Raw genomic sequence first — 27,165 nt, 5'->3', positions numbered from 1 at the left:
TTAACGCTGAAGGGATTTTAGAAACCCCCACCCCCCCCCCCCCCCCCGTCAGGTCCCACGGTGGTGGCGAGGAGAGCTGGGACCCCATTGGGATGGCATGGCATGGGCACCGTTGTTGGCCTGCTGGCCTGCTGCTGTCCCTGTTCTGATTGGCCTGCTGTTGGCATTATCCCACTGTCCTGATTGGCTTGCTGCTAACACTCTCCTAGTTGGCCTGCTGTTGTCATTTTCCCACTGTCTTGATTGGCCTGCTGCTGACACTGTCCTGATTGGTCAGCTGTTGTCACTGTCCCATTGTTCTAATTGGGCTTATGTTGTCATTGCCCTAATTAGCCTGCTGTTGTCACTGTCCTGATTGGTCAGCTGTTGTCACTGTCCCACTGTCCTGATTGGCCTGATGTTGTCACTGTCCTGATTGGCCTGCTGCTGCCCCTGTACTGGTTTACCTGCTGCTCATTGCTTATTGATCTCAGCATCTCATTAGGAGCTTCTAATGAAGCCAGACTGGGAGCCATATGCTCCAGGAGATAATGCGTCAGTCGAGGAATCAGCAGTGGCACCATGCACCCTGCCTGAGTTCGGCATGGCTCCCCCTCCTGGCCAGCTGATGCCTTCATAACATCACACACAATGTGCCCTCCGACTCACCAGGAAGTGCATCTTCTTTCCTGTGAACATTATCATTGTGTTGAAAATTGTGCTGAGAGGAATTTGTCAAACTTGGCTGACCCCTCGGTCTCTCTCTTCCTCCCCATCACACCTCCCCCCCCCCCCCAGTGCTCAAGCTTTTGAAGATGGCCACAGGAATGCGTGCCCTGCTGGACACGGTGGTCCAGGCCCTGCCACAGGTACATGGCCCCCCTCTCCGGACCACAGTACTCTGTCTGATCCATCTGTGAGATTCCGGACCTTTTTCTGGGCCTCTCTCAGGACACTTACCTGCTGCCTAATGGTCAGCCGTCCATTTGCTGAATCGGCAGACGTCCCTGTAAGGCTCAGTCCGGCTCTGCACAGTGCCTGTCAGTGTAGCCACACTCATACGTGTCATACAGACAAGCATGCTGCCATCTTAGCTGCTCGCTGCCACCCCCGAGCTTGGTTAACCACCGGGCTCCTCGAGCTCCCCCCCCGGCTGCACAGCAATCCTTGCTGCTTAACAACCTCCATGGGGGTGATTAGGGCCTGTTCCTCAGTGATAGTTGTGGGAAGGGTGACCTGTCACATGCCTGGGGTAGCTGTCCTCCGGAACCTTCCGAGAACTTCTGGGTGTCTATGGCGAGAGGCGTCACGGTAAAGAGAGCTGCTCCCGCTCCTTTAGCTCCTGGCCGGCATTTTGTATGACTTCATCAAGGATGATGATGATGATGATAACCGTTTATTTCGAACATATACATCCATCCATCCATTTTCCAAACCGCTTATCCTACTGGGTCGCGGGGGGTCCGGAGCCTATCCCAGAAGCAATGGGCACGAGGCAGGGAACAACCCAGGATGGGGGGCCAGCCCATCGCAGGGCACACTCACACACCATTCACGCACACATGCACACCTACGGGCAATTTAGCAACTCCAATTAGCCTCAGCATGTTTTTGGACTGTGGGGGGAAACCGGAGTATCCGGAGGAAACCCCACGACGACATGGGAAGAACATGCAAACTCCACACACATGTGACCCAGGCGGAGACTCGAACCCGGATCCCAGAGGTGTGAGGCAACAGTGCTAACCACTGCACCACCATGACGCCCCCCGAACATATAAAACAAACCAATATATATACATACATGCATACCTGCCTATATACTGTAGGTACACACACGTTTGTGCCACAGACAAAATAAACAAAATCTTAATAACATAAATTTAAAAAATAATAAAAATCATCTAGTCCGAAATGGAGTATGGGGATGTATGTACATACTTATTAATCGCTAATCCATGCTGAACACTCTATCGAATCGCCCTATTCTTTGTTACCCCCACCTCCTCTCATTACTCACCCCATACTAAAAGGAAAAAAAAGAGAAAATGTATAACTACAGTGGTAGATGTGATGTGGATACAATTTAGTAGAATTATATATATATCCCATCAGGATACCAGGACCAAAAGCAGGTATCGAAAAAAAATATAAACTGAGTAACGACTGAACATTGCTGTAGGTCCACTGGAAAACTTCCAGAGTTTTACTCCACAAATGGAAATACAAAAGGTTATAACCATTGTTTGTGCATTAAGAGTCTTCAAGTCTAACTTTCTCCTCAGTTTATAGATCTCTGTCAAGAAACATCCTCTGTACATTTCCTGGCAACATATTACTGTATATCTGGCTTTGTACACAATTTGTGCAGTTTTATATTTTATAAGATCTGTAAACTTTGACTTCAAGAACAAAATCTTAGTGTGGTCTCTGAATTCTACTTTATTAATAATCCTAATTGCTCTTTTCTGAAGTTTACATAACGTTGAAGTGAAGTTTTGTATGTATTTCCCCAGATGTCCACACAGTACTCCAAGTATGGCAATATAAGTGAACAGTAAAGTATACAAAGTGATTTGTAATGCAAATGATGTTTTGCGTTACTTAGTACAGAGATGCTTCTTGACAGTTTAGTTTGTATATGGTTTATATGCGGTTTCCAGGAGATTTTATTATCTATTGCCACACCCAGAAATTTCGAATGAAAAACTTCCTCTACTTCAACTTTATTTATCAACAATTTGACTCTAGCACCTTTTTTTACAATTTCCCAATAACATAAATGTAGTTTTGTTCAAATTTAATGATAACTTGTTTCTATCAAACCATGTTTTCAGTTGGATCATTTCTTGTGTGACAATTTCCAAAAGCTACTGTGAATTCTCTCCAGTACAAAAAATATTTGTATCATCTGCAAATACGATAAACCGCAATATATCAGATGTTTTGCATATATCATTGTTGTACAGGATAACACAGTTTTGGTCCTAATACTGACCCCTGTGGGACTCCACAAACAATGTCCAGGCACTCTGACTGATATTCACCAATTTTCACAAATTGCTGCCTGCTTCTCAAATAACTCTTAACCCATTCCAACACCACTCCTCTAATGCCATAGTGCTCCAGTTTATCAAGTAATATTTCATGATTAATTGTGTCAAATGCTTTTTTTAGGTCAATGAAAACTCCAACTGTACATTGTCTTTGGTCTATATTATTAGTGATATTTTCGATCAATTCCATTAATGCCATTGATGTTGATCTGTTTGATCTGAAACCATACTGGCTGTCCGTTAATAGTTTATGTTTATCAATGAATTTTTCAAATCTGTTAATGAAAACTTTTTCCAGTATTTTTGCGAATTGTGCCAATAGAGAAACAGGCCTGTAATTTGTGAATTGATGTCTATCTCCATTTTTGTACAGGGGTATAACTTTAGCTATTTTCATTTGTGTTGGGAATGTACCAGTTTGCAGAGACAACTTGCATATGTATGTTAAAGGTTTAGAGATACCATCGATAACTTTTTTAACAATTTTCATATCGATGTCTTGAAAGTCTGTGGAGTTTTTGTTTTGTGATTTCCGAGGCCGGACTTCTGCACAGGCTAAACCCAGAGCGCATCCCACGGCCCCCTGCTGTAGGGACCCAATGTTTTTTCTGGTTGTTACAGCAGCATTTTATGCTTGAAGGTAGGGCTCCCATGATGACTTAAGTCTAGGGCCCCCACCCTGCTAAATTCAGCCCTGGATTGCTGCCCATGAGTGTTACTAAGTGAGCAGTTCATGCCTGTGATTGTTTGTGTCCCGAGTTTTATCACACGAAGACTCAGCATCCTGCCTGCCACACTCAGATTTCCCCAATATTTAACTGCCTCTGTTTTTCTTGTGAGTGAAACACCCATAAATCGACTGGCTCTCGCCTGTCATGTCGGTTCCTCTGGGTGAGACTGTTGACACCTTCTGCAAAGCAGTCACCCGCAGCTCCTGGCTGACTTGCCTCTGATGTTAGCAGATTCAAATTGCCCAGTGAGTTATTCCTTCATGATGAATGTCTACTAGTTGAGAACTGAAAGACCCTACAAAAATGAACTTCTCTGCCAGTTGTAGTAGAACATCCCCTCCTGCAGGGGGCAGTATTGACCACTGAGTTTATTGCAGGTGGGAAACCTGGGGCTGCTCTTTATGCTGCTCTTCTTCATCTACGCAGCCCTTGGGGTGGAGCTCTTTGGGGAGCTGGGTGAGTGATGCTCGCCAGGGTGCAACACTGTGTCTAGTTATAAGCTGTTCTTATATTTTCATTGTCGATCTCAGTTAGGACCAGCTACCTATGAATTTTCATAACCTGAAATAAAATTAGATACAAAAATAAAATTTAAAAACTACAACTAAAGAAAAACATAAATGTTGCTTTAGAAACTAGTTGAAATAAAATAAAAACCAACGTCAAATACTTTCTGTTAGCATTTTATGATACTATTTAGCTCAACTAATGATTTGTTTACCTTACTGACCACTAATACTTCCTGGAACATATCTTACCCACCTTGAGGACATCGGTACATAATGTGCGCTTTGTATTCATGTCGGATTCTCTACAGATCATGCAGACATATAAAATAGCTCCACAACATGCAGTCTATCCCTATAAATAACATTACATTACTAAAAAAAAAAAAACTGAAATTAAACTATATAAAGCTAAATTGAAATGTATCTTTAAAATAAAAACTCATAAAACCACAATGAAAACTTATTAAAACTGAACTGGGTTTCAAATAAAAACTGAAAATAATATAAAAATAGGCAAATTAAAAACCCAAAGCTACAGTAAGCATGTATGGGGAGAGACTCGTCTGTTTGCTGCTCTGTCCCCAGTGTGTAACGAGGATTACCCCTGCGAGGGCATGAGTCGCCACGCCACCTTCGAGAACTTCGGCATGGCATTCCTCACCCTCTTCCAGGTGTCCACCGGCGATAACTGGAACGGCATCATGAAGGTAGGCACTGTGTGTCCTCAGGAGCTCCTGAAGGTAGGTTAGTATATGCTGTGTGTCCTCAGGAGCTCTTGAAGGTAGGTAGGTAGGTAGGTAGGTGCTGCATCTCCTCAGGAGGTCCTGAAGGTAGGTACTGTAGGTAGGTAGGTGCTGCGCCTTCTCAGGAGCTCCTGAAGGTAGGTAGGTAGGTTCTGTGTCTCCTCAGGAGCTCCTGAGTGAGGAGTAAACGTTATCAGGCCTCAGGTTTCATCAACATGAGTGAAACATGATTAATTTTGTAGTCTGTGTGGTAGTGATTGGCTCAGTAGAGTTAGGAGTCTGGGCCTGTGACCGGGAGGTAGTCGGGTTGCAGCCCACCACCAGCAGACTGATTTCATAGTGGCCCTTGAGCGAAGCCCCTAAGCCCAGTCACTCCGGGGGCCTGGCTTGTCCCGCTTTCGGAATTTACATCGCTTTGAATTAAATCTGCTAATTAAATGCAAATGGACTCTTCTGAAGATGTTTAACTTAATTGCATCTTCGTGCTCATTTTCTTTGCACGGCCGTTTTGATGACGTCCTGTTCCATCATCAGATGCTGTTTGAGTGAGGCGACGTTATTCAGTGCCTTTAAACCGCAGCCAGTCAGAACGACACAATTAACACGACTCACTGGTTTAGCTGCAGTGATCTGGCACCACTTCCTGGAGGGACCGATTCCTTCGGTGATGAAATGACGTCGAGTGCTGCCAGTCCGCTGCGGTAACTCTCAGCTGCGCCCTCTGCAGGACACACTGCGCGAGTGCCCATCAAGCGAATACAACTGCAACGCCAGCCTGCAGTTCATCTCGCCCATGTACTTCGTGAGCTTCGTGCTGACGGCACAGTTCGTGCTTATCAACGTGGTGGTGGCCGTGCTCATGAAGCACCTGGACGACTCCAACAAGGAGGCGCAGGAGGACGCCGAGATGGATGCCGAGATCGAGCTGGAGTTGGCCCAGGGGACGCTCTGCTGCATGGGCGGGATGGCCGGAGGCCGAGGGGGCGGAGCCTCCCGTGGCGGGGCAGGGGTCGGCGCCAACCCCAGCACACCCCACAAAGAGTCGCAGAACCCCAGCCAGGTTTTCTCCCCTGTCCAGGTGAGGGTGCTACCTTTCAGGAAGCCTCCGCTGTGATCAACAGCAATGCTTAATTAAGGTCTTATTTGAATGAACACCAAATAGCTCCACCCGGTGGTCACACTGATCCCATGTTTAAGCACTTCATTAATTTAGAAATTAATAATAATGTCAGTGAGAGTGGCTGCCCAGACTAGGTGTCTGTTCGTTCGGTGTCACTCTATGATCTGTATGGTGTCACAAATGACCTCAGAGGTGCAGGACAATGTGGCTGGCCAACTAATGCCCCCCCCCCCGGGTGTACGGGGCAGCCCGTCTGGAAGTGCTGATGTCCACGGCCTCACAGGTGGGAGAGACGAGCGGTGACTCGTCCCCAGGAACCAGCCGTCTGGCACCAAGACACTCTGCAGAACGGCTCTCCGTCAAGTTCACCGAGACGCGCACTCTCAGGGAGTGACACGCAGGCTAGAGGACAGGCCTGCGCACTCTTCCTGACACACAGACACACACACACGGAGTCTCCCACACACCCTGCTGTATCGGTGACTCATAGCTGTGCCTCCGGATCCATGGCAGACTCCCTATGATGCCACTATCCACCCATTAGCATGTTATTAATGCTCTGATGCCACTGATTTTAGCTTCATTCATATCTGACACCATCACGCGGTAACCCTGCTGTCCATCACCGGCACGCTGTAATTACAGGTCTTGGAGAAGGCGGCTGACTGTATCTACAGCTGGGAGTCGGCGGCGGGGGGGGGATATGGGACAATAAAATAAGGGGGACATAAGGGAGGGTAAAAAAATTAGTGGGAGAAATCAATAGTAGCGAATGACTTGCAGAGCGCTAAAGCTCTTTATTGATCTGCCCTCCTGGGACTGATCAGGTCACTTGCATGGGCAGGAAGGTCAGCCTGAATCTGCAGGGCCAGAGCCGCCGAGCATGCTGGGAAGTACGCCAGCCTATGGCAGAGCTATCAGGGACATCCAAAGGCATCGTGATGAAAATTTTGAATTCATATAATGAAACTCAATAATGAAAATAGCTGCCATAAAATTATACTTTAAGTATGGTAATTATTGGTGATATTATCATTATGCATTCCTGACTAACCTACAATCCTCCACGCTGGTGTTTTACACAGGTTATGCTGGTTAAGTAAGAAGCTGTAACAGTCTAGGTGTTTGGTGACTCCTTAACTTGTGCTGCTCCTTAACTTGCTGGTAGTCGGCAGATTACTAACCACAGCCCCTGCTAAGTCGCATACCCTGCTAACGCTAACCATGATCTACATTCCGCTGAAATCCGCATTAATCTACACCTGTCTTCTGGGTCCACAGCCACTCGGCTCTGCCCCCCACTGGGCCCCAGTAGGCGGTGCCACAGTGGGACGGCTGCCAAGTCATGACCGCGAACACTTTTTAACGTGGCCCTGTCATTTGTGAAATGGCACTGCTGTGCACGTCAGTGCACAGTATGTGTGTAACGCATGCCGTATCACGGGGGGAGTAGTGCGAGAGATAGTAGGGGGGTGGGGGGGGTGAGACGGAGGAGCAGGGTGGTGTTCAGAAGAAACTGATGTGTTGGTGGCTGCTGCAGGTAAGGAGGTTTCAAGCTGGGGGGGGAGGAGGGAGCCAGAGAAAGAGGGACAAACAGAGAGAGGGGGGATTGCAGGGGAATGAGCTGCCTCTGCGCCCTCAGGGGGCTTCTGGAAAATTCCTTCCAATCCGGTGGCCATTAGGTCAGCTGCGTTGTCTGTTAGCGCTGTGTTAAGCAGTGCATGGTCTGGTCATTAACGCACCCACCGTGTATTTTTAACTGCGGTGGGGGAGTCGCCGCGTGTATATCTGCGGTGCGTGCGGCATTCCCAGCCGCGTGTCAGCGAGCTGTCGTCCTGGAGCCCCCGCAAACTCCCGCTTGGTACAGGCATCGGCGCGGCCTCACGCCGTAAGGTGTCGTGCAGCCCAAGTCCTTCATTTAGTTGACTAGAAACGAGATGCAAATGAGATGCGTTCCTGAAGAAGCCAGAAAGCAGAGGGCGTTGGCTGGTGCGAGTCGGGGGCTGGCCGGGTGCCTGAGGGATAGAGGCCTGTTTAAACGGCAAGAGGTTCGGGGAGGCTCATCTGGGGGCGGGAGTGAGTCACTGAGGGCTGCCACTCTACGGCTCCCACAGGCTTCCCTGCCATACTGAGTTATATATGTTTCGATATCTTCTTGGAGTTTGTGACAGACACACAAGTAGAGAGACAGACAGATGGGCAGACAAGCAAACAGATACACATAAGCAGACAGACAGACAGGCAAAGAGAGAGAGAGTCAGACAGACATACTGTAAAGACAATAAGACAGGTAGAGAGACAGGAAGACAGACAGACAGACATGCAGAGAGATAGACAGACAGTCAGATAGACAGAGAGACAGGCCACCTTAAATTTCCTGGCACTGACACAGACCTACTCATGATACAGTACCTGAGGTTTCACCAGGCTGTTTTGCTGCAGTTTCCTGCTGTTTCCTCATGGCTTGGCTCTGAAAAAAGGAAATATAACCTACAGGAAAAAAAAAAGTGTTACCTGCAGGTAACACTGGACCCCTCCTACTGGGAAGCCCGCCTCCCTCACTCCAAACAGCAGTAATTTGCCCTCGCAGTGGCTAGAAATTGCACAGTAAAGCTGCATCATGGATGACAGGAGGGATAGCATGTTATTAAATTCCTAATCTCAGCCTTTGACTTTGATTTTGGAATTTAGACAGTGTGCAGGTTCACCATTTAAGTGATCTAAATGATTTAGAGGAGCGTTGCATGAGTTAATCTTAAAAAGTCAAACTGTCACCCATTTATGAAATCCTTGTTTGTCCAAAGCCAGAAGAGATTAGAGAGTGAAGGTGGGGTCAAACCGGGCTGTTATTACAAATTGACTATGCTGTTACCGCACCTTGACCATGCCGTGACCGCAGCTAGACCGTGCCACAACCGTACCTTGACCGTGCCGTTACCACACCCTTACTATGCTGTGACCACCCCTTGACCATGACTGCACCTAGACTGTGCCGTGACCACACCTTGACTGTGCCATTACCGCACCTTAACTGTGCCAAGACCGCACCAGTACCGTGACCACACGCATTACTGTTCCAGGAGAGCCTGTGGCTGGACAGCGTCTCCCTGCTCATCAAAGACTCCCTGGAGGGTGAGCTGCTGATGATCGACAACCTCTCAGGCTCCGTCTTCCATCATTACTCCTCCCCGCCGGTCTGCAAGGACTGCCGGCGCCACCCGCAGGAGGTATCCAGCATGCTCGGACATGCAGAGTGTGCAGAGTTTATGGCTGGCGCTAACCAGCAAGGGGACCCGTGGGCAGGTATGGGCCATCAGGTTTGTGGGACCTGCTATGAGGGGCCTAACCTGGTGTTTACAGTCTCCCAGCTGCCTCTCGCTGTTGTCTCTGCTCCTCTGCCTGGGTCCCCCTCCCAGATGATCTCAGTGTATTTCATTGTCTGTAGGGGGCGCTCTTTAGGTACTGACTCCCCTCTCTGCTTCTCAGATCCGGCTGGCAGAGGTAGAGCAGCTCTCAGACAAGTCGTCATCTCCGGCCCTGCCAGACAACCTGAGCCTGGACGAGCATAGTGTGTTCCAGCTTCTGGTGCAAGACTCCAGGGTGGGTGCCCTCGAACCCATGGCCGCTCGCCATGTAAATTACTCATCCAGGGTGACATGCTCTGTAAAGCTTACCCCGGTTATCCCCCAGTGACAGTCCTTCTCCCCCTCAGAGATTAAGCTCGGCTCAAACGTGCGTCAGTTAACTTCACGAGGGCCCTGATGAATCACCCTGAGGTTCCTTATGTGGTTGTGTTTTCCTACTGATAACTACCCCCCCCCCCTCCAGCCATGCCCCATCCCCTGCCCCCAGCTGATTCTGCCCCCCCCAGCCATGCCCCACCCCCCAGCTGATTCTGCCCATTCCAACACCTGCTGTGCCCCTTCACCCCGACCTCCACTGACTCTGCCCCCCCTCTTACCGTGCCCTTTCCCCCCACCCCCAGCTGACTCTGCCATCTTCTTTCAGGAGGGAACAGGCAGCAGTTTGTCCCAGAGCTCCAATGAGCTGCCCGGCCCCCAAGGGGAGGGGACTCTCCTGGGGGAGGACGGGCTGCTCCTGGAAACTCCGACGTCCCATAGCTCAGGTGAAGCAGCACCATCTCTGCCGTTTGGGTCCTGCTGGGGGAGAGTCACGTGCCGCCATCTCCCACCAACCAAATAGAAGAATTAGGGGGAGGAGCTACGGAGCTAGGGGGTGGGATCTGAGGAGGGAAGTAGCCTTGGAAGGAAATGTGTAAGACAAATAGCTCAATAAAATAAGATGCTGCTTGTCGGGTTTCTTCACACATTGATTACTGCCTGCAAAGTCAGTGCCTTCAGAGTCAGCACCTTCAGAGTCAGCATGTTTGGAGTCAGTGCCTCCAAAGTCAGTGCTTGCAGAGTCAGTGTTTTCAGAGTCAGCACATTCAGAGTCAGCATGTTCGGAGTCAGTGCCTCCAAAGTCAGTGCCTGCAGAGTCAGTGTCTTCAGAGTCTGCGCCTTCAGAGTCAGCATGTTCGGAGTCAGTGCCTCCAAAGTCAGTGCCTTCAGAGTCAGTGCCTTCAGAGTCAGCGCTTTCAGAGTCAGTGCCTTCAGAGTCAGCACATTATGAGTCAGCATGTTCGGAGTCAGTGCCTCCAAAGTCAGTGCCTTCAGAGTCAGCATGACACACAGAGAGTAACAGACTCCTCCGCTGGGTGCTCCTGTGCTTCAGGGTTGTGATCTCAGTTCCAGGATGCCCCCTAAGCCTCATTCTCTCCCTTTCTCCCTCCCCCCAGAGTTCTTCCACCCTGTGGCACCAGCCTCCCATGCCGGCCACAGCAGGGGGGGGACACCATCACAGCGAGGGCACCAGCTGTCCTTACCAGCTTCCTGGGCCTCTCTGCGGTGCCCAGGTGCAAACAGCGGCCTACTCAGCACACAGGTGAGCGGCGGGTCACTACCACCAGCACTTCAGGTGCCTCAGATCTTAGTGTAACTTAAGAATATAAGAAGATGAGAAACTTACAAACGAGAGGAGGCCATTCGACCCATCAAGCTCGTTTGGGGAGAACTTAAGTAATACCTCAGAGTTGTTAATATCATATCTAGCTCTGAGTTAAAGGAACCCAGGGTCTTGCTACACTAACAGGAAGACTATTCCATACTCTAACTCAACTCTGCTTCCTCAAATTCATTTTAAAATGTCCTGCTAATTTTCACCTATGGCCACGAGTTCTAGTATTTAAACTAATATTAAAGTAGCCATTTGGCTGAACAGCATCCAGACCTGTTAGAATCTTATATACCTGGATCATATCCCCCCTTAGTCTCCTTTGCTCGAGGCTGAACAGATTCTGCTCAGCTAACCTCTCCTCATAAGACATTCCTCTAAGACCAGGAATCATTCTTGTTGCCCTATGTTGCACCCTTTCCAAGGCAGCAATGTCCTTTTTAAGGTATGGTGACCAAACCTGGACACAATATTCTAGGTGGGATCTACCAAAGAACTGTATAATCGTAGCATCACTTCTCTTGACTTAAGCTCCACACACCTAGAGATGTAACCCAACATCCTATTGGCCTTTTTTGTTGCTTCCCCACACTGGTGAGAGTGGGACATGGAAGCATCAACATACACACCGAGGTCTTTCTCATAATCGGCTACCTTTATTTCCGTGGATCCCATAAAATATCTGTACTTCATATTCTCTGCTCCCTGCATGGAGTACCTTACATTTATCTGTGTTAAGTTTCATCCGCCAGGTATCAGCACATTCGCTTATTAAATCAAGATCCCGTTGTAGCCTCTGTGTTGCTACGTGTAAATCAGTATACACCTCCCAATTTACCTCAAATTTAACCATGTTATGATCACTACCGTCCAGTGGTTTTAAAACCTCTAATTTCCCCATCCTATCCTTTTTATTAGAGAAAACAAGACCAAGAAGGGCTTCTCCCCTGGTAGGGGTATTGACAAACTGAGTAAAAAAAACTTCTCACCCTTCTGTCCTTTTCTGTCTGTTCTCCTTTTGCCCTCAGTACCCCTCCCACAGTGACTCTTCCCTGGCTACTGGAAGCTCTGAGGGCAGTCTGCAAACCACTCTAGAGGAAGGTCTAAGTTTCAGTATTTCACCCCCTCAAGACATTACCATGCCCCTACCTCGCATCAGTCCTCTACCCGATGACCCCAACTGCTCCCCCGGAGAACCTCAGAGTCCCCTGGTACACCATTTGGTGGACACTCCAGCCGTAATTAACCTCCAAACCACAAGGGGGCACCAAAGAAGTCAAAGCAGTTGTGGGGAGAGCAACAGCCCTGGCTGTGAAAGAAAAGACTCTATTGATCCCTCTGATGAAGATCTTGGGATAGGGATTGGAGGGGGTGGATCTAGCCAGGCCTGTAACAGCGAACATTTGTCAGAGACTCTGAGTAGCCTGTCTCTCACGTCTTTGCTTTCCCCAAGCTCACTGGCCCCACAGCTGGGGAAAAAATGCAACAGCACAGGTAGTCTGGATCAAGGGAGTCTGTCAGCAAGGGGCAGGGAGGTCCGTCTGTTTTCAGGCTCTGACGCCCGCGGCTACCTCTCCAGCCCCTGGACTGGAGAGAAGGGGGGCAGAGCAGGGGAGGGGGACATGGCAGAATTTGATGTGAGAAGTACAAACCAGAACACAGTAGCAGCTTCTAGAAAAAAGAGATGAGGTCTCTCGTTCCCAGATTGTTCTGAAGGTCCCCTCTCTTCCCTCTCCGTTACCAGAGGGCTGTTCAACTCAAAGTTCTCCTCTCTTTCATTTGTGACCCCTCTCATTACAAATTTCCCTGGGAATCTGAATAAAAAATATATATATTTTGTTTCAAAGGCATTACAGGGATTGAAAAAGGGGGCAGATGTCCGTTGGTAGGATATTGCCTCCCATGCGAGACGGATGAGGACTCACCGTTAAAAAAAACCCAACAGCACAAAGGAAAAGAACACTTTTTAAAAGCGGGGAGAACTGGAGAAATTCCCACTGGGCTTCCAGTGGCTGTGAAAGTTATAATGCAAAAAAAAATAAAACAGTCTTCAAATAAGTGCTTATATCACGTCAATGGTGCAGGGATGTGAACTGCTCAGCTCGGCAAGGTCACACCGGCTCTCCCATCACAGGAAATGATGACGGATATTCTGGCTGCAGTGGGGGGGGGGGGGTGGATGCGGGCCGACTGATTGAGATGCGGGCATGAAAGCCCCGCCTTTCGGGATGCCAGGAACCTCTCAGCTTAATTACGGTTCCCTTCCTATTCTAGTAAGTCAAAGGAAAACAGAGAGTCCTGGGACGGCAGCAGAGTCAAAGGGCGAGGAGGTCCATAACACAGGAGAGAAGGAAAGAGAAAGAGAGAGAGAAAGACAGCGAGAGAGAGAGAGAGAGAAGCCAAAGCAAGCGCCGCTGGAGCAACACTGGGGGAGTTGCAGGAGAAGACTGGCTAGACGAGGACATGGATCCTGTTGCAATAAAATGACACGCTAGATGAATTAAGGGACACTCGCCTTGGACGATGCATAGCTACCTGCATTCCGGAAGTGGCAGGCAGAGAGGACTTGGGTGCAAGTGGGCGGTCCCTGGAAAAATAATCACTCAGTAACAAACAAATTCAGGCACACGTAGATGCAAGAAAGCGATAGTTTAGCTTTATTTTTAAATGCAGATAGGAAAACGGAAGACAATTACAGTGGTTTTTTATTACAGTCGCCCTGCAAATAGTGTCCCGTCTTTAGAACCTTTGTCAATGTGAGAGAAAGAGTAAAGAAAAAAAAACGAAGACAGAACCTTCTAGAAATGGTTTTGCGGACGAACAGAGGAAGAGCAGCAAGGAGTTTCCGTCCTCCATGGATTCCTGCCCTGAAAACTACGTTTGACTTGTTTCGTCCCTCACGTCTGGAACTCAGAATTTGTTAATTGTTAAAGGGTCATTTGCACTGGGGTTATAATTATGTGTCTGACAGCTGATCATTAACAAGGTCTGTGGCCTCGTAAAAAAGGGGATTTTAATCTCTGGGTGAGTCCCTGGGTCGATATCACAGATACCTTGTCCGTGTGTAGAGAATGACTGTCTGTTTTGGCTGTCAGGTATGACTCCGTCTTGCAGACCTGCCCTGTCCGTCTTCGTCTCCCCAATGACTGAGGATGACCTCTCGCAGCTCACAGACGGCACCGCCAGTTGGCGGCTGGATTAGGTTCTGTGTGTGACTGACCCCGGCCAGCCTCTGCCATGCAGTCCTGCGTGGCTGCCGTCCATGCCCTTTGTGTGTGACATGGTTTTTCTCGTGTTTCAGGGTCTGGACCTACAGATCGGAATGAGATCTGAGAGTCAAAGCATTGACATTCAAGGCTTTTGTTCGTGTGGTTTTATGAGAGTGAGTTAACTTACCTCCAGCCAAGCAAAATTTTGTGATTCCTGAGTCTTAGGAGTGCTGGGCATTGTGTTGGAAGGCCATGTGTGGCCAAGTTTGTATCTGACCAGTGTGGACTATTCTATCCAGTACCCTGTATCCTTTTCAGTATTATGCTGAGTACTCAGTTTGTAATTCTGTTGTGTTTTCTATTATTTATTCTGTTCCACTGAGTACTATTCCATTGAGAACTCAGTTCATCATTCTGTTCAGTATTCTATTGAGTACTCAGTCCATTATTATGTTCAGTATTCTGCAGTATTCAGTTAATTATTTTCCTGTATCCATTGAATACGCAGTTCATCATTCTGTTATGCGTTCTGTTGAGTACTCGTATCGTTCATTATTCCCTTACAAATTCCATTGAGTACTCCATCTTGCCAGCCAGCTTGGGAATGCTGCATGTGACTGCCATCCAGATTCATTAAGATTCATCCCGTTTCATAGCTGTCAAAGGTGGACTTATCGGGTCCCGTGAGCTCCACCCACCTGCAGCGTTTTAGTCGTGGGGGGAATTCCACGGCCTCTTGCTGGAAGGCAGAAACTAAACGAACCGTAATCTTGATCTATGGGACGGGGGAGGGCTAAACGAGATGATTAAGCTTTAATTTGATTTTTTGACCAGAGAGCCTTTACCAAACCTCATTCTTGCACAGTTCTCTGGTGACACGTCAGCAGTCCGAGGACTGAGAAGAGTTGATGCTGGTTGGCACGTGGCTTCACCTCCCCTGTATCCCACCCTCTGATAACTGAACCAGCAGCAAATTGCACACATTCCTCTTTTATCTGGGAAGATCATTTCAGGGGGACGATTTGACAGATCTCCACATCTGCCCAACCTATTCCCTTTGAAGGCTGCCAGCTGGTCATGTGGTTAATTACACCTGCAAATTAGCGACAACCCCCCCCCCCCCCCACCACCTGAAGATGCTCTGAGGCTTGGCTGATCAAGACCGGAGTCCGTGTAGCCTGTCAGGAGATCAAGGCTGGGAGAAACAGCTGGTGTGGAGAAGAGGACATGGACGCCTGATAGGAGATGCCGGAGAACGAGGGCCACATTTCAAAGGGACCCAGACCTCAGCGTCCCTGAGTGTGAGCTCAGAGCCCATGGCAGTCAGGGGAGGAAAACACGGTAAAGGCCATTTACTGAGGTGGAGAAGCTCACAGGGCGATAGGAAGTAGGCACTGCGGGGTCTGTCCCGTGAAAGATGGAGGAGATGGAGCCCCTGCTGGTGAATGGGGTATATCCAAGCTACACACCAAACAGCCATTAGCGGGGGGCACCATTCGGGGTGAGGCGCGCTAACGTCACATGATGTCGCTGCTGCAGTGATGTGGCCCTCTTCATACTCACTTCACGAAAGCACATCCTCACATTCATGCTTTGGGGCTGAGTGACATCATGTATATGTCTGTTTCTATCGCAGTAAACCGATAGATAATACATGCATGCAATCACTGCCTGGAGTTTTAATCAGAACACAAACGAACTCAACTGTAAGGTACAAACAGATGATTACAGCCCAGTGTATTAAAATTGAATCAATAGCTTCTGTTTTGTGGATACTTTGACCCCAGTCCAATTTTACCTCTAGAAATCACAGATAAATTAAACCAATAGACTATTCAGATGAGAAGGTTCTGAACGGACAGGAAAAGAGTCTGATTAACGTAAGGCTGTTTACTGCAGTCAGGCTGATTACAATGCTTATTAACATATTTTGTTTTGCCGTGTGTCGGGTGGGGTAATGAATTTATTGCCCAGACTTGTTCACTGGGTGTCTATCAGAGAGGGCAACTTGCTGCAGCAGACTCAGCTCGCATTAAATGCGACACATGGCTTTTCCTACACGGATTGTTGGGGGGGGGGGTTGCAGGGTACAGGTCTGCCTGTGCACTTGGGAGGGATTAAGATGCCGTGACTTTCCAGTGGATTTTCGCAGTAGCAGGTTTGCTACTACACGACCTTTGACCCCAGCCACGCCTGCCAATCAGGTGTTCGAGCCTTCGTCGGGAGTGCTAGGCTGTGTCACATGATCCGAGTAGGAAGCCTGGTTATGTGAAACCCGACTACATTGGTCCTTAGATCCTCGAGCCGCATACCCCTCACATCCCAGTGACAAAGGTGAGGCCCTCACCCATGTGTGCAGTCAGCTTATTGGTTGCTATGTCCAGCAGCCAATCACAGTTGGCCAGGTCACCCTTGCACCCAATCATGGTGCTCCTGTAGTAGGAAATGCTGCTTAATGTTGGTGGGTTCATGTAAGGCAAGCGCTGCAATCCGTTACACATTAATCACCGCTAATTAAAACGACAGCTAGGAGGCGCTGGACTGAGCAGGGCCGTGCGGCAGGTGGTCTGTGCTGATTATTTATTTGGCTCCACCAGGGTGTGGCGCTGAGGCAGGTGTCTCGATTGGGCATCAGCCTATTATGGGTCAGTCTCACTGCTCCAGGGTCGCCGTTTTCCAGCTCTCCTGATACCAGGTGCACAATGCTGAGGGTGGTAATGGAGCTGCGGGGGGGGGGCAGAGGGTGTCAGTCGCGCCCACGAGAAACGACCACCAGCAACTCCAGGTTCCCGTCTACTTTGTTTATTACAACATTTATAGTCTGACGCTGGTTTGCATGTGTCTGCACCTCCAAGGAATCTGGATGCAGATCCCCATTTACCTGATGCTGTTAGAAGGATTCACACCGGATAGAGGGATTTTATATCGATATGTGTATAATAAGTCTGATGTACGATCATTCGCTTAGAATGATGGCTCAACCGGTTGGCTGTGCTGGGGGTGGGGGGGGGGGGGGGGGTTTGCAGGGGCAAATGGGGACAGATTATCACCTGCGCTTGAAGGGGTCCCTCGATTTTATTTTTGGGGCGCGTATCAGGCACGCAGAAACCCCTACTTGGGGGCTTGTTGGATCTCTGCAGAAAGGACCAAGCTTCTTTATGGCCTTTGTCAGCCCGATGGGACGAAGGCGGAGCCTCGGGGACGGAGCAACAAAGCTAAACAAACTAAACAAAAGCCCAGGGTAAATCCTGTGTCCACGCTCTGACACATATCAACAGTGCAGTATATTCATTCCCGAATCCCTGACTGGGCTGTCTCAGTTCTGTGTGACTGAATGCGCATTTAAGCGGGACGATATGGCGTTAGGGAGGGACTCTCATCTTTATCTCACCATGCAGGTAGTTTGCAGGTTTCTGCTGTTTGATATCTTTGTTTCAATGCATGTTTTTTTTTGCCACCTTTGGCCCGTGGAAACACCCAGATCAAAACCACCACAAACCATGTTAGTCAAGCCCTTTGGGGGAGAAATAGCAGCTGGATTAATGCATAGAGCCATAATGCATAAGCGTGTGTCAGACTGGAAGCTGAATCCTCGGCCGCAGTCTGATCTCCATTTCCGGGTCGTTCCGTTCCTCTCGACAGTCGGTCTCTCATTTTTCCCCGAATCTTACGGTTTTCTCCTGAACAGCCACTTTATATTTCTGTTCAGCGACTCATTAAAAACATTTTAAATGGAGTAGAAATATCGATAAATATATAAATGTACACATATTTTCCTTTGTATGATATTGTGTCTATTGATTGATTTTGTTCTGTAAAACCAAACTAAAATTGTGCAATAATGAAAAACAATGAAAAACAGCAGCATCAGATGCCTGTAATTTAATGTAAATATTGAGGCTTGTGGCAATAAGCTGTAGTATGAATGACCAATAGAGATGGAGTTTTGCCTTCCTTTCCCCGCCCCCAGCCCGAGTACATCTGCAGTCATCAGGTACATTTCATTGTAAAATGTATTTATGAAATAAAATGTAAGATACCCGCATTTATGACAGATGATGTGTTATGTCTTTATTTCCCATGCTGTCGGGTTTTTCCGAAGCTGCCCTCACGGATCTTTTGCAAACTCTTTTGTCAAACTGAGGGCCTAAATGGAGGTGACTGGAACGTTCTGTCACAGGCTCCTTCCCAGGGGACTGTATGATGTGCGGGAAGGTGTGGCCTGCGGCTGTCCGTCACTCATTCCCGCCAATGAACTCCTTCTTTTGACACTGGGACACCACCCACGCACACGATGAGACGAGATATCTAGCTTTATCAAGGCACACAGGTAATATTCACATGTGCTCTCAGCCTTCATCAGGGAACTAAATGCGTCAGATATCCCCTGGGCAAAATCCCCCTTTGTGGTGTAACAACTCTGATTCCAGGGCGCCCCCTATTGACCACAATGAATCATATGAAGAAACATTATTTTTTTTACAACCTCTAGTGTCAACCCCCCGTATGTCCATGTTGTATGTAAATATATATGTAATTATAGCAACACATCTGGCTGTGAAGTGTAGCGAACGATGCAGGAAGTGAGGCCAGCACATGCGTGTGTGCTCAACCTGTGACCCTGGGTGTGCGGGAAGTCGCGCAGCAGCTTTGGCAAGACCGCAACCAGACCAGCAGCTTGCAATCTGCAACTCACACGCAGGTGCAGGAAATGCAAGCGGGAGGGGATGCCGTTCTCATGGCAGCGGGGGCTTTTTGCTGCGTCTTTATGTTAGCGGCTTACACAGGAAGGTCCCGAGCTGGAGGATCACGTCGTAGCCAGTACACATTCTTAGGATGTGCGCTTTAATACCTCATTAGTGGGGCCCGATACAGGCTGAAAGAAGTCCGACTCCCTAACAGGCAGCGTCTGCTGTCGGCTATCAGGACGAGCCGCTTTTTAAACCGGCTATAGCCGGAAAGGAGACGGGCCGTCACAGAGACGGACTCCCGTCTCGCATGGACGTTCATCTGACGTCCTTTCCATGCTGTCATATCTCTGGTAGGAAGTGACTGAAACGACGTTCCCTGTCTCTCTCTCCGTGTCCCGCAGCTTTGACGTGACGGGACAGCAGTGGCAGCCACACAGGGGCCTCATGCCCCCCCCCCCCCCCCCCCCAACACACACACTCACACCAAGGACTGAGGCCTGCCTCTTGTTTCCATGGAAATACACCAGCACTGCAGGAATCACTGCACTATTTCCCTTTGTGTTTGAATGAGTATAAACACAGAGAGGCTGCTTATGGGACTCTGGGGGAAGGCAGACGGCCAGGCAGCGTGGCCTCCGTCCCGCTCCCCAAAGGCCCCCACCGTGCGGAAGCTGCCAGCAATGTGTGGGCGTACAGTCGCAATGTTTACCGTAAAGGCATGATGTATGTGCACAATATCTCTGCTCCATTTATTGAGCATTCCTGTCCAGTCGGAGCTGGGGCAGCAAAACACACACATGCCTTGATGCGCAGCGAAACATACACAAGCACTGACACGCTGCCAAAGACACACGTACAATGACACACACTCAAACTCACACATACGCTGACGTACAGCCAAATACACACGTACACTGATGTACAGCCAAACACACACATACACTGATGCACAGCCAAACACACACATACGCTGACGTACAGCCAAACACACACATAGGCTGACGTACAGCCAAACACACACATACACTGATGCACAGCCAAACACACACATACACTGATGCACAGCCAAACACACACATACGCTGACGTACAGCCAAACACACACATACACTGACGCACAGCCAAACACACACATACACTGACGCACAGCCAAACACACACGTACACTGACGCACAGCCAAACACACACGTACACTGACGCACAGCCAAACACACACACACACTGACGCACAGCCAAACACACACATACGCTGATGCACAGCCAAACACACACATACGCTGACGCACAGCCAAACACACACATACACTGACGCACAGCCAAACACACACATACACTGACGCACAGCCAAACACACACATACACTGACGCACAGCCAAACACACACATACACTGACGCACAGCCAAACACACACATACACTGACGCACAGCCAAACACACACATACACTGATGCACAGCCAAACACACACGTACACTATGGGGGTGCCAGAAATAACAAACTGGCCTCAGATTAGCCGTAGCTGTTGACTAGCCCTCTAGAAGCCGTGGACGATCTGCTCTCCTGCTTTTCTCTTTCCTCTTCATTCTTCTCTCTCTCTCCTTCCGTCTCTCTCACTCCCCATGCTCCTGACAGACCTGACCTCCTGTGTCTCTTCCTCACAGCCCTCTGCGGGGGCCTGTCCCTGTGAAGCCCCACCTCTCACATGTGTTTATGGTCACATCCTGTGTGCTCCACCTTCGCTGAGCCTGTGAAACCTTCCCGCAGAACCTTAACAGGGGCCACTGGTGTGACGATGGCTGTCCCCCCACCCTCGTCTTGCACTGCCTCCATCTTTCCCCGAAGGTCTCTCGCCCTCACCCCTATACAGAAAGCAGAAGCTCCGCAGGACATGAACATTATAAATGTCAGGCTTTGTGTGTCGTTCGGAGTGCTGGGTTTAACCTGCCCTCCACTAAGCCGCGGGATCAGTCACCTGCAGTCGCAAACCTCTGAGAGCCTCATCACCGGGACTCCGCGCTGTCGGTCTTCACTGTGCTGTCACTAAGCCCCGCCTTCCCGTGTTTTTCGGCACGACTTTTATAAACATGGAAATTGCTGTCACTACAGAAACACACAAAAAGAGCGACAGGTGCGGAGAAGCCCATCGCACTGACAAGGAATTCAAAACGACTGAACACATCTTGAAGGGCGCAGTTTTAAAGGTGAATATCCTGGTTCTTGAAATATAAAGAGGCATGTTTCGCATAAATAGAGCAGCTTACAGGCCCGACTTTTAAAATAACTGCAGCTCATTGCTCCAGTGAAGACAACATATCAGCCATCACATAATGTCACATTCATCACAAGTAATACAGAGAGACACTCAGCTCTTGGCTCCTGTTGTTTTTACAGATTCTGGACACAGCTGACTTGTCATGGTGGATTTGTCAGGAGGTTACCCACAATACCATGCACTATCGATGCCTTGTATTTGCAGGACAAAGGACTGACCAACAACATTCAGTTGATGACATTAGATTAGCCCTATTTACAGTATGAGATTTTAGATCTTCCTCCTTCCTCCCTCCATCTTCCCTCCCTCTTTTTATATTCTCTTCTGCCCAAACTCCGCTAAACATGAACAAACCCTAAAACACCCAATCTCATATACATTGCTTTAATATAATGTTTCTTTAATATATTTTAACACAAAATGAATCTCTATTTAGGAGAGCACTCCAGCGGCACTCCAAACCCACTTCATTTGGCCGTTTCTAACTCTCATCCCCTGTCGCATCTCAGAAACAAATTTCTTCATTAATATAAATGAGTGTTTGTGAGATCCCAAATCAATTCTGATGCATGTAAATCAATATGGCTGACCGATCCCTTGCCCAGTCTTGCTTGTAATTTATTTTCCACAATGAACTATTTATCCACATGATTACATTGGCAAAGACTTTATTAATGGATCATCTCAACAACTCCCCCCCCACCCATTTGTCAGCCGATAATCAACACTCACCATTACTGTTACACAGGAACCAGGAAGGTCTATGTTCAAGCTTGGGATCAGTGCCCCCCACCCCAGCCCAGCCCAGCCCCTCTCAGGGGTCACAAATGCATGCGGTAGAGCGAATGGTTTTGCTCCCGCTTCAGAAATACCTGAGGCAGTGGGGTCAGGTGACTGACTATGATAGAATATCAGCATCAGTGTCTGATCCCTCCCAAGGCAGAGACCTACCCCCACCCCCACCCCCGGAGCCAGCATGGTGGAGTGGCCGATGGGGGGCATGTTGGCACGACTGCCACTGGAGCCTGAAGCAAAGCATTCCATCACACCGGCTCCGGGGGGTGATCATAATGATGATCCTAATTAATAAAACCAGACAGCCCCAGGGGGTGTGAAAATGACAGGACAGCCTGCATTTCTGCGAAGATGATGAATCAAGTGTCTGCGCATCTTTTCCTCCATGACAAGTCCATTGCCGTTCGGAACGTGGCAGCGGCAAAGGCAGGCTGACGACGCGATCTCGAGCGCGCTCGGGGGTGTGCTGTGCAAATGAGCCCACATGAAGGATTTCACGGCTAAAATGGGATAAGAGGGTCCGATCGGCAGGGCGCTGACAGCAACATCGCGGGGGGCTCGCCATCCTACCTTACCCTTGCTGCTGTGGTCACCACTGCATCCCTGAGGTTCTGCCAAGTTCCCGGATCGCCCACGGGCACAGCCTGCAAGGCCCAAGCCAGCCTATGGGCCAAGGGTGACTGGGCTCACGGTTGGGGGTGTGGGAGGGCCTCTGGGCAGGGGCTCAGATAGCAGTTGGCTCGACACCACCCCTCCCAGAAGGCATGACAGCTCCCTGTTCAAAGAGGCATTAAGACCAGAACCACCCCTCTCCCCCCAAAAGGATCAGCTCAGCGGTGAATTCTTCTATGCCTTTCTGTTAAGGACAGAACAACTGACAGGCAATGAAAAGGAGGAGAATAGCTACGCCTTCCAAAGCCCCGGAGGGACGTGAGAGACTTGCAAAGCTCAGCTGTGGTTCATGGCGGCCAGCGCACCAGGTACGGTCCACTCTGAGAAGGAAACAGCCTGTTGATTGACCCTAAGGCCCCAAATTAGGGTTAGCAAACTGAGGCTAAGGTTAGGGTTAAGGTTAGGGTTAGGGTTAGGGTTAGAAAAAGTATGGCATATCCAGACATCAGTATGTGTTTTTATGATAGTTCTGCTCCCCCTTAGGATAGGAAACCACAGTTTAGCATGCATTAGAATAACATCATTCCGAAGATGCTCGGCATAAACAAATCATCAGGTACACTGAGAAGTGAAAAGAGGAAAGATGACCAGTGCAGGATAACGTCCATCATGTGACGAGAGGAAGCCAAGCAGAGCCGCTAAGACAGGCCCTCGCCCCCGCTGTCACACCCAGCTACCCAGGGGACGAGCCAAGACAGCGGGAAATGCCCTGTTAGGCTCGGCCGCCTCCCGTCACCATTGCCTTGTGTCACATGACATCAAGACATTTCAGATACTGTCAGTGAAGTCAAGGTGTTTAACGTGTGGTCATGTTGTGCCATCGTGATGTCTCTGTTTTGCCTGGTGACGTAATGTCAACAATGTTACAATGTCCTACAATTGGTCAGGTTGTGCAACTTGATGCAACAATGCATTCTGGTTGGTCAGGTCGTGTCAACTGATGTCACAGTATTTTATGGTTGGTCAGGCTGTGTCACATGATATCAGAATGTACCATGATTGGTCATGTTGTGCCTCTTACCCTTTGCTTTGCACCATCAACAAGTACTCCTGCATTGATTAGGGTAATTTCTTTGTGATATTGATGAGGGGGCAGGATGCAAAACAAGGACACTCGTTTTCACTGGTGACTTTGCAGTAGTTATTGTTGCTTCTTGTTATTGTTCTGATTATGTGAGGTCAGCTTCAGGCGTTGCCATGGAAACGCAATTCTCCAGAGGGCAAGGCGAATCATTCTCCATCTCCTCATTTTGTGTTTCTGTGGCTCTATTGAATAAACCAAAAATATATCTCATGCGTACAGAGAGGCCTGCAGGTGCAGTCTTAGGCCCCTACTCTCACATTCTGCCCCTTGTCGTGGAGGTGGGGGATTGGGGGCATTTGAAGCTTATGGACTGTTATGGGGAGGTGGGCAGTGGGGAGAACTGCAAGCGCAGCAGAAAAGCGCAGCTACAGAGCAGAGTGAGCGTCAGGCCACATACAGACGGTGTGGCCAGGCGGGTCCCCGCAGAGCTACCATCTGCTCTCAGGGAGAAGGCAAAATGCAGCCTGGCATGCTGCAGAAGTGTAGAGCAACACACTGCAGAGCCAGAGGGGAGCGGGAGAGACACGCCTCAGTGAAGACCAACGCAGCCCGGCACGGCCCGGCACAGCCTGACACAGCCTAATACAGCCGAACACAACATGACACAGACCAACACAGTCTGACACAGCCAAGTGCAGCTTGACACAGCCTCTCAGATGCCAGTGTGGCATAACACAATCTGACACGGGCTAATACAGCCCAGCACAGCCAGACACAGCCCAATACATCCTAACACAGCCTGACATAGCCCAATATAATCTAACATAGCCTAGCACAGCACAACACAGCCCAGTGTAGCCTAATGCAGCCCAGCACAGCCCAATACAACCTGACAAAGTCCAATACAGCCCAGTATAGCCCAACACAGCCTGTCACAGTCAAACACAGCCGAGCACGGTATAACTGCCTGACACGGCCCAACACAGCCTGACACAGTGCAGCACATCATAGCCCAAAACATCACAATACAGCCCAACACAGCTTGTCAAAGTGCAGTGTATTGTAGCAGTGCACAACACTGCCTGGAACCACACGTCACAGCCTGATACAGCCTGGTACAGCCTAAATAGCACAATAAAACACAACATTACACAGATCAGAGCAACAGTGTGGGACATGTGCCATTCAGTCAGGCGGCACAGCACCATACTCTCCCCCCACAGTAAATGAATCGATCCGCAGTGCAGAGTGGGCAGATTCCTCCTTTGAGCACATGCCTGTGTCTTACAGTCTTACACTGTCTCTCTGCATGGAAAGCAGGCATGGTGACAGCCCCTGAGCAAACTGTGTCTGCGCATGGAAAGCAGGCATGGTGACAGCCCCTGAGCAAACTGTGTCTGCGCATGGAAAGCAGGCATGGTGACAGACCCTGAGCACACTGTCTCTGCGCATGGAAAGCACGCATGGTGACAGACCCTGAGCACACTGTCTCTGCGCAAGGAAAGCAGGCATGGTGACAGACCCTGAGCACACTGTCTCTGCGCATGGAAAGCAGGCATGGTGACAGCACCTAAGCACACTGTCTCTCCGCAAGGAAAGCAGGTATGGTGACAGACCCTGAGCACACTGTCTCTGCGCATGGAAAGCAGGCATGGTGACAGACCCTGAGCACACTGTCTCTGCGCATGGAAAGCACACATGGTGACAGCCCTTGAGCACACTGTCTCTGCGCATGGAAAGCACGCATGGTGAAAGTCCCTGAGCACACTGTCTCTGCGCATGGAAAGCACGCATGGTGACAGCCCCTGAGCCCACTGTCTCTGCGCATGGAAAGTACGCATGGTGACAGCCCCTGAGCACACTGTCTCTGCACATGGAAAGCAGGCATGGTGACAGCCCCTGAGCACACTGTCTCTGCGCAAGGAAAGCAGGCATTATGACAGACCCTGAGCACACAGTCCCTGCGCATGGAAAGCAGGCATGGTGACAGACCCTGAGCACACTGTCTCTGCGCATGGAAAGCATGCATGGTGACAGCCCCTGAGCCCACTGTCTCTGCGCATGGAAAGTACGCATGGTGACAGCCCCTGAGCACACTGTCTCTGCACATGGAAAGCAGGCATGGTGACAGCCCCTGAGCACACTGTATCTGCGCAAGGAAAGCAGGCATTATGACAGACCCTGAGCACACAGTCCCTGCGCATGGAAAGCAGGCATGGTGACAGACCCTGAGCACACTGTCTCTGCGCATGGAAAGCACACATGGTGACAGCCCTTGAGCACACTGTCTCTGCGCATGTAAAGCACGCATGGTGAAAGTCCCTGAGCACACTGTCTCTGCGCATGGAAAGCACGCATGGTGACAGCCCCTGAGCCCACTGTCTCTGCGCATGGAAAGCACGCATGGTGAAAGTCCCTGAGCACACTGTCTCTGCGCATGGAAAGCAGGCATGGTGACAGACCCTGAGCACACTGTCTCTGTGCATGGAAAGCAGGCATGGTGACAGCCCCTGAGCACACTGTCTCTCCGCATGGAAAGCACGCATGGTGACAGCCCCTGAGCCCACTGTCTCTGCGCATGGAAAGCACGCATGGTGACAGACCCTGAGCACACTGTCTCTGCGCAAGGAAAGCAGGCATGGTGACAGACCCTGAGCACACTGTCTCTGCGCATGGAAAGCAGGCATGGTGACAGCACCTAAGCACACTGTCTCTCCGCAAGGAAAGCAGGTATGGTGACAGACCCTGAGCACACTGTCTCTGCGCATGGAAAGCAGGCATGGTGACAGACCCTGAGCACACTGTCTCTGCGCATGGAAAGCACACATGGTGACAGCCCTTGAGCACACTGTCTCTGCGCATGGAAAGCACGCATGGTGAAAGTCCCTGAGCACACTGTCTCTGCGCATGGAAAGCACGCATGGTGACAGCCCCTGAGCCCACTGTCTCTGCGCATGGAAAGTACGCATGGTGACAGCCCCTGAGCACACTGTCTCTGCACATGGAAAGCAGGCATGGTGACAGCCCCTGAGCACACTGTCTCTGCGCAAGGAAAGCAGGCATTATGACAGACCCTGAGCACACAGTCCCTGCGCATGGAAAGCAGGCATGGTGACAGACCCTGAGCACACTGTCTCTGCGCATGGAAAGCACGCATGGTGACAGCCCCTGAGCCCACTGTCTCTGCGCATGGAAAGTACGCATGGTGACAGCCCCTGAGCACACTGTCTCTGCACATGGAAAGCAGGCATGGTGACAGCCCCTGAGCACACTGTCTCTGCGCAAGGAAAGCAGGCATTATGACAGACCCTGAGCACACAGTCCCTGCGCATGGAAAGCAGGCATGGTGA

The 27,165-nt window shown here is 49.7% G+C and overlaps 1 protein-coding gene across 5 annotated transcripts in view; it reads left to right on the top strand.

Moving 5' to 3' along the window:
- LOC125718524 (voltage-dependent T-type calcium channel subunit alpha-1I-like) overlaps positions 1-18,414 on the top strand; it is a 99,330-nt gene extending 80,916 nt beyond the window's left edge. For all 5 annotated transcript variants that reach the window (XM_048992431.1, XM_048992428.1, XM_048992430.1 and 2 more), the window contains 9 exons: positions 778-848; positions 4,144-4,222; positions 4,861-4,982; positions 5,746-6,096; positions 9,219-9,365; positions 9,625-9,738; positions 10,147-10,264; positions 10,937-11,082; positions 12,180-18,414. In XM_048992431.1, coding sequence (XP_048848388.1) covers positions 778-848; positions 4,144-4,222; positions 4,861-4,982; positions 5,746-6,096; positions 9,219-9,365; positions 9,625-9,738; positions 10,147-10,264; positions 10,937-11,082; positions 12,180-12,839 — 1,808 coding nt within the window. In that variant the 3' untranslated portion in view covers positions 12,840-18,414. The remainder of the gene's footprint in view (positions 1-777; positions 849-4,143; positions 4,223-4,860; positions 4,983-5,745; positions 6,097-9,218; positions 9,366-9,624; positions 9,739-10,146; positions 10,265-10,936; positions 11,083-12,179) is intronic.
- The last annotated feature ends 8,751 nt before the right edge of the window (positions 18,415-27,165 follow it).

This window comes from Brienomyrus brachyistius, chromosome 22 (genome assembly GCF_023856365.1).
Source record: "Brienomyrus brachyistius isolate T26 chromosome 22, BBRACH_0.4, whole genome shotgun sequence".
NCBI classification, from domain to species: Eukaryota; Metazoa; Chordata; class Actinopteri; order Osteoglossiformes; family Mormyridae; genus Brienomyrus; species Brienomyrus brachyistius.
Note: the sequence above shows the minus strand (reverse complement) of the source record. Positions and strands in the feature narration are given on the sequence as shown.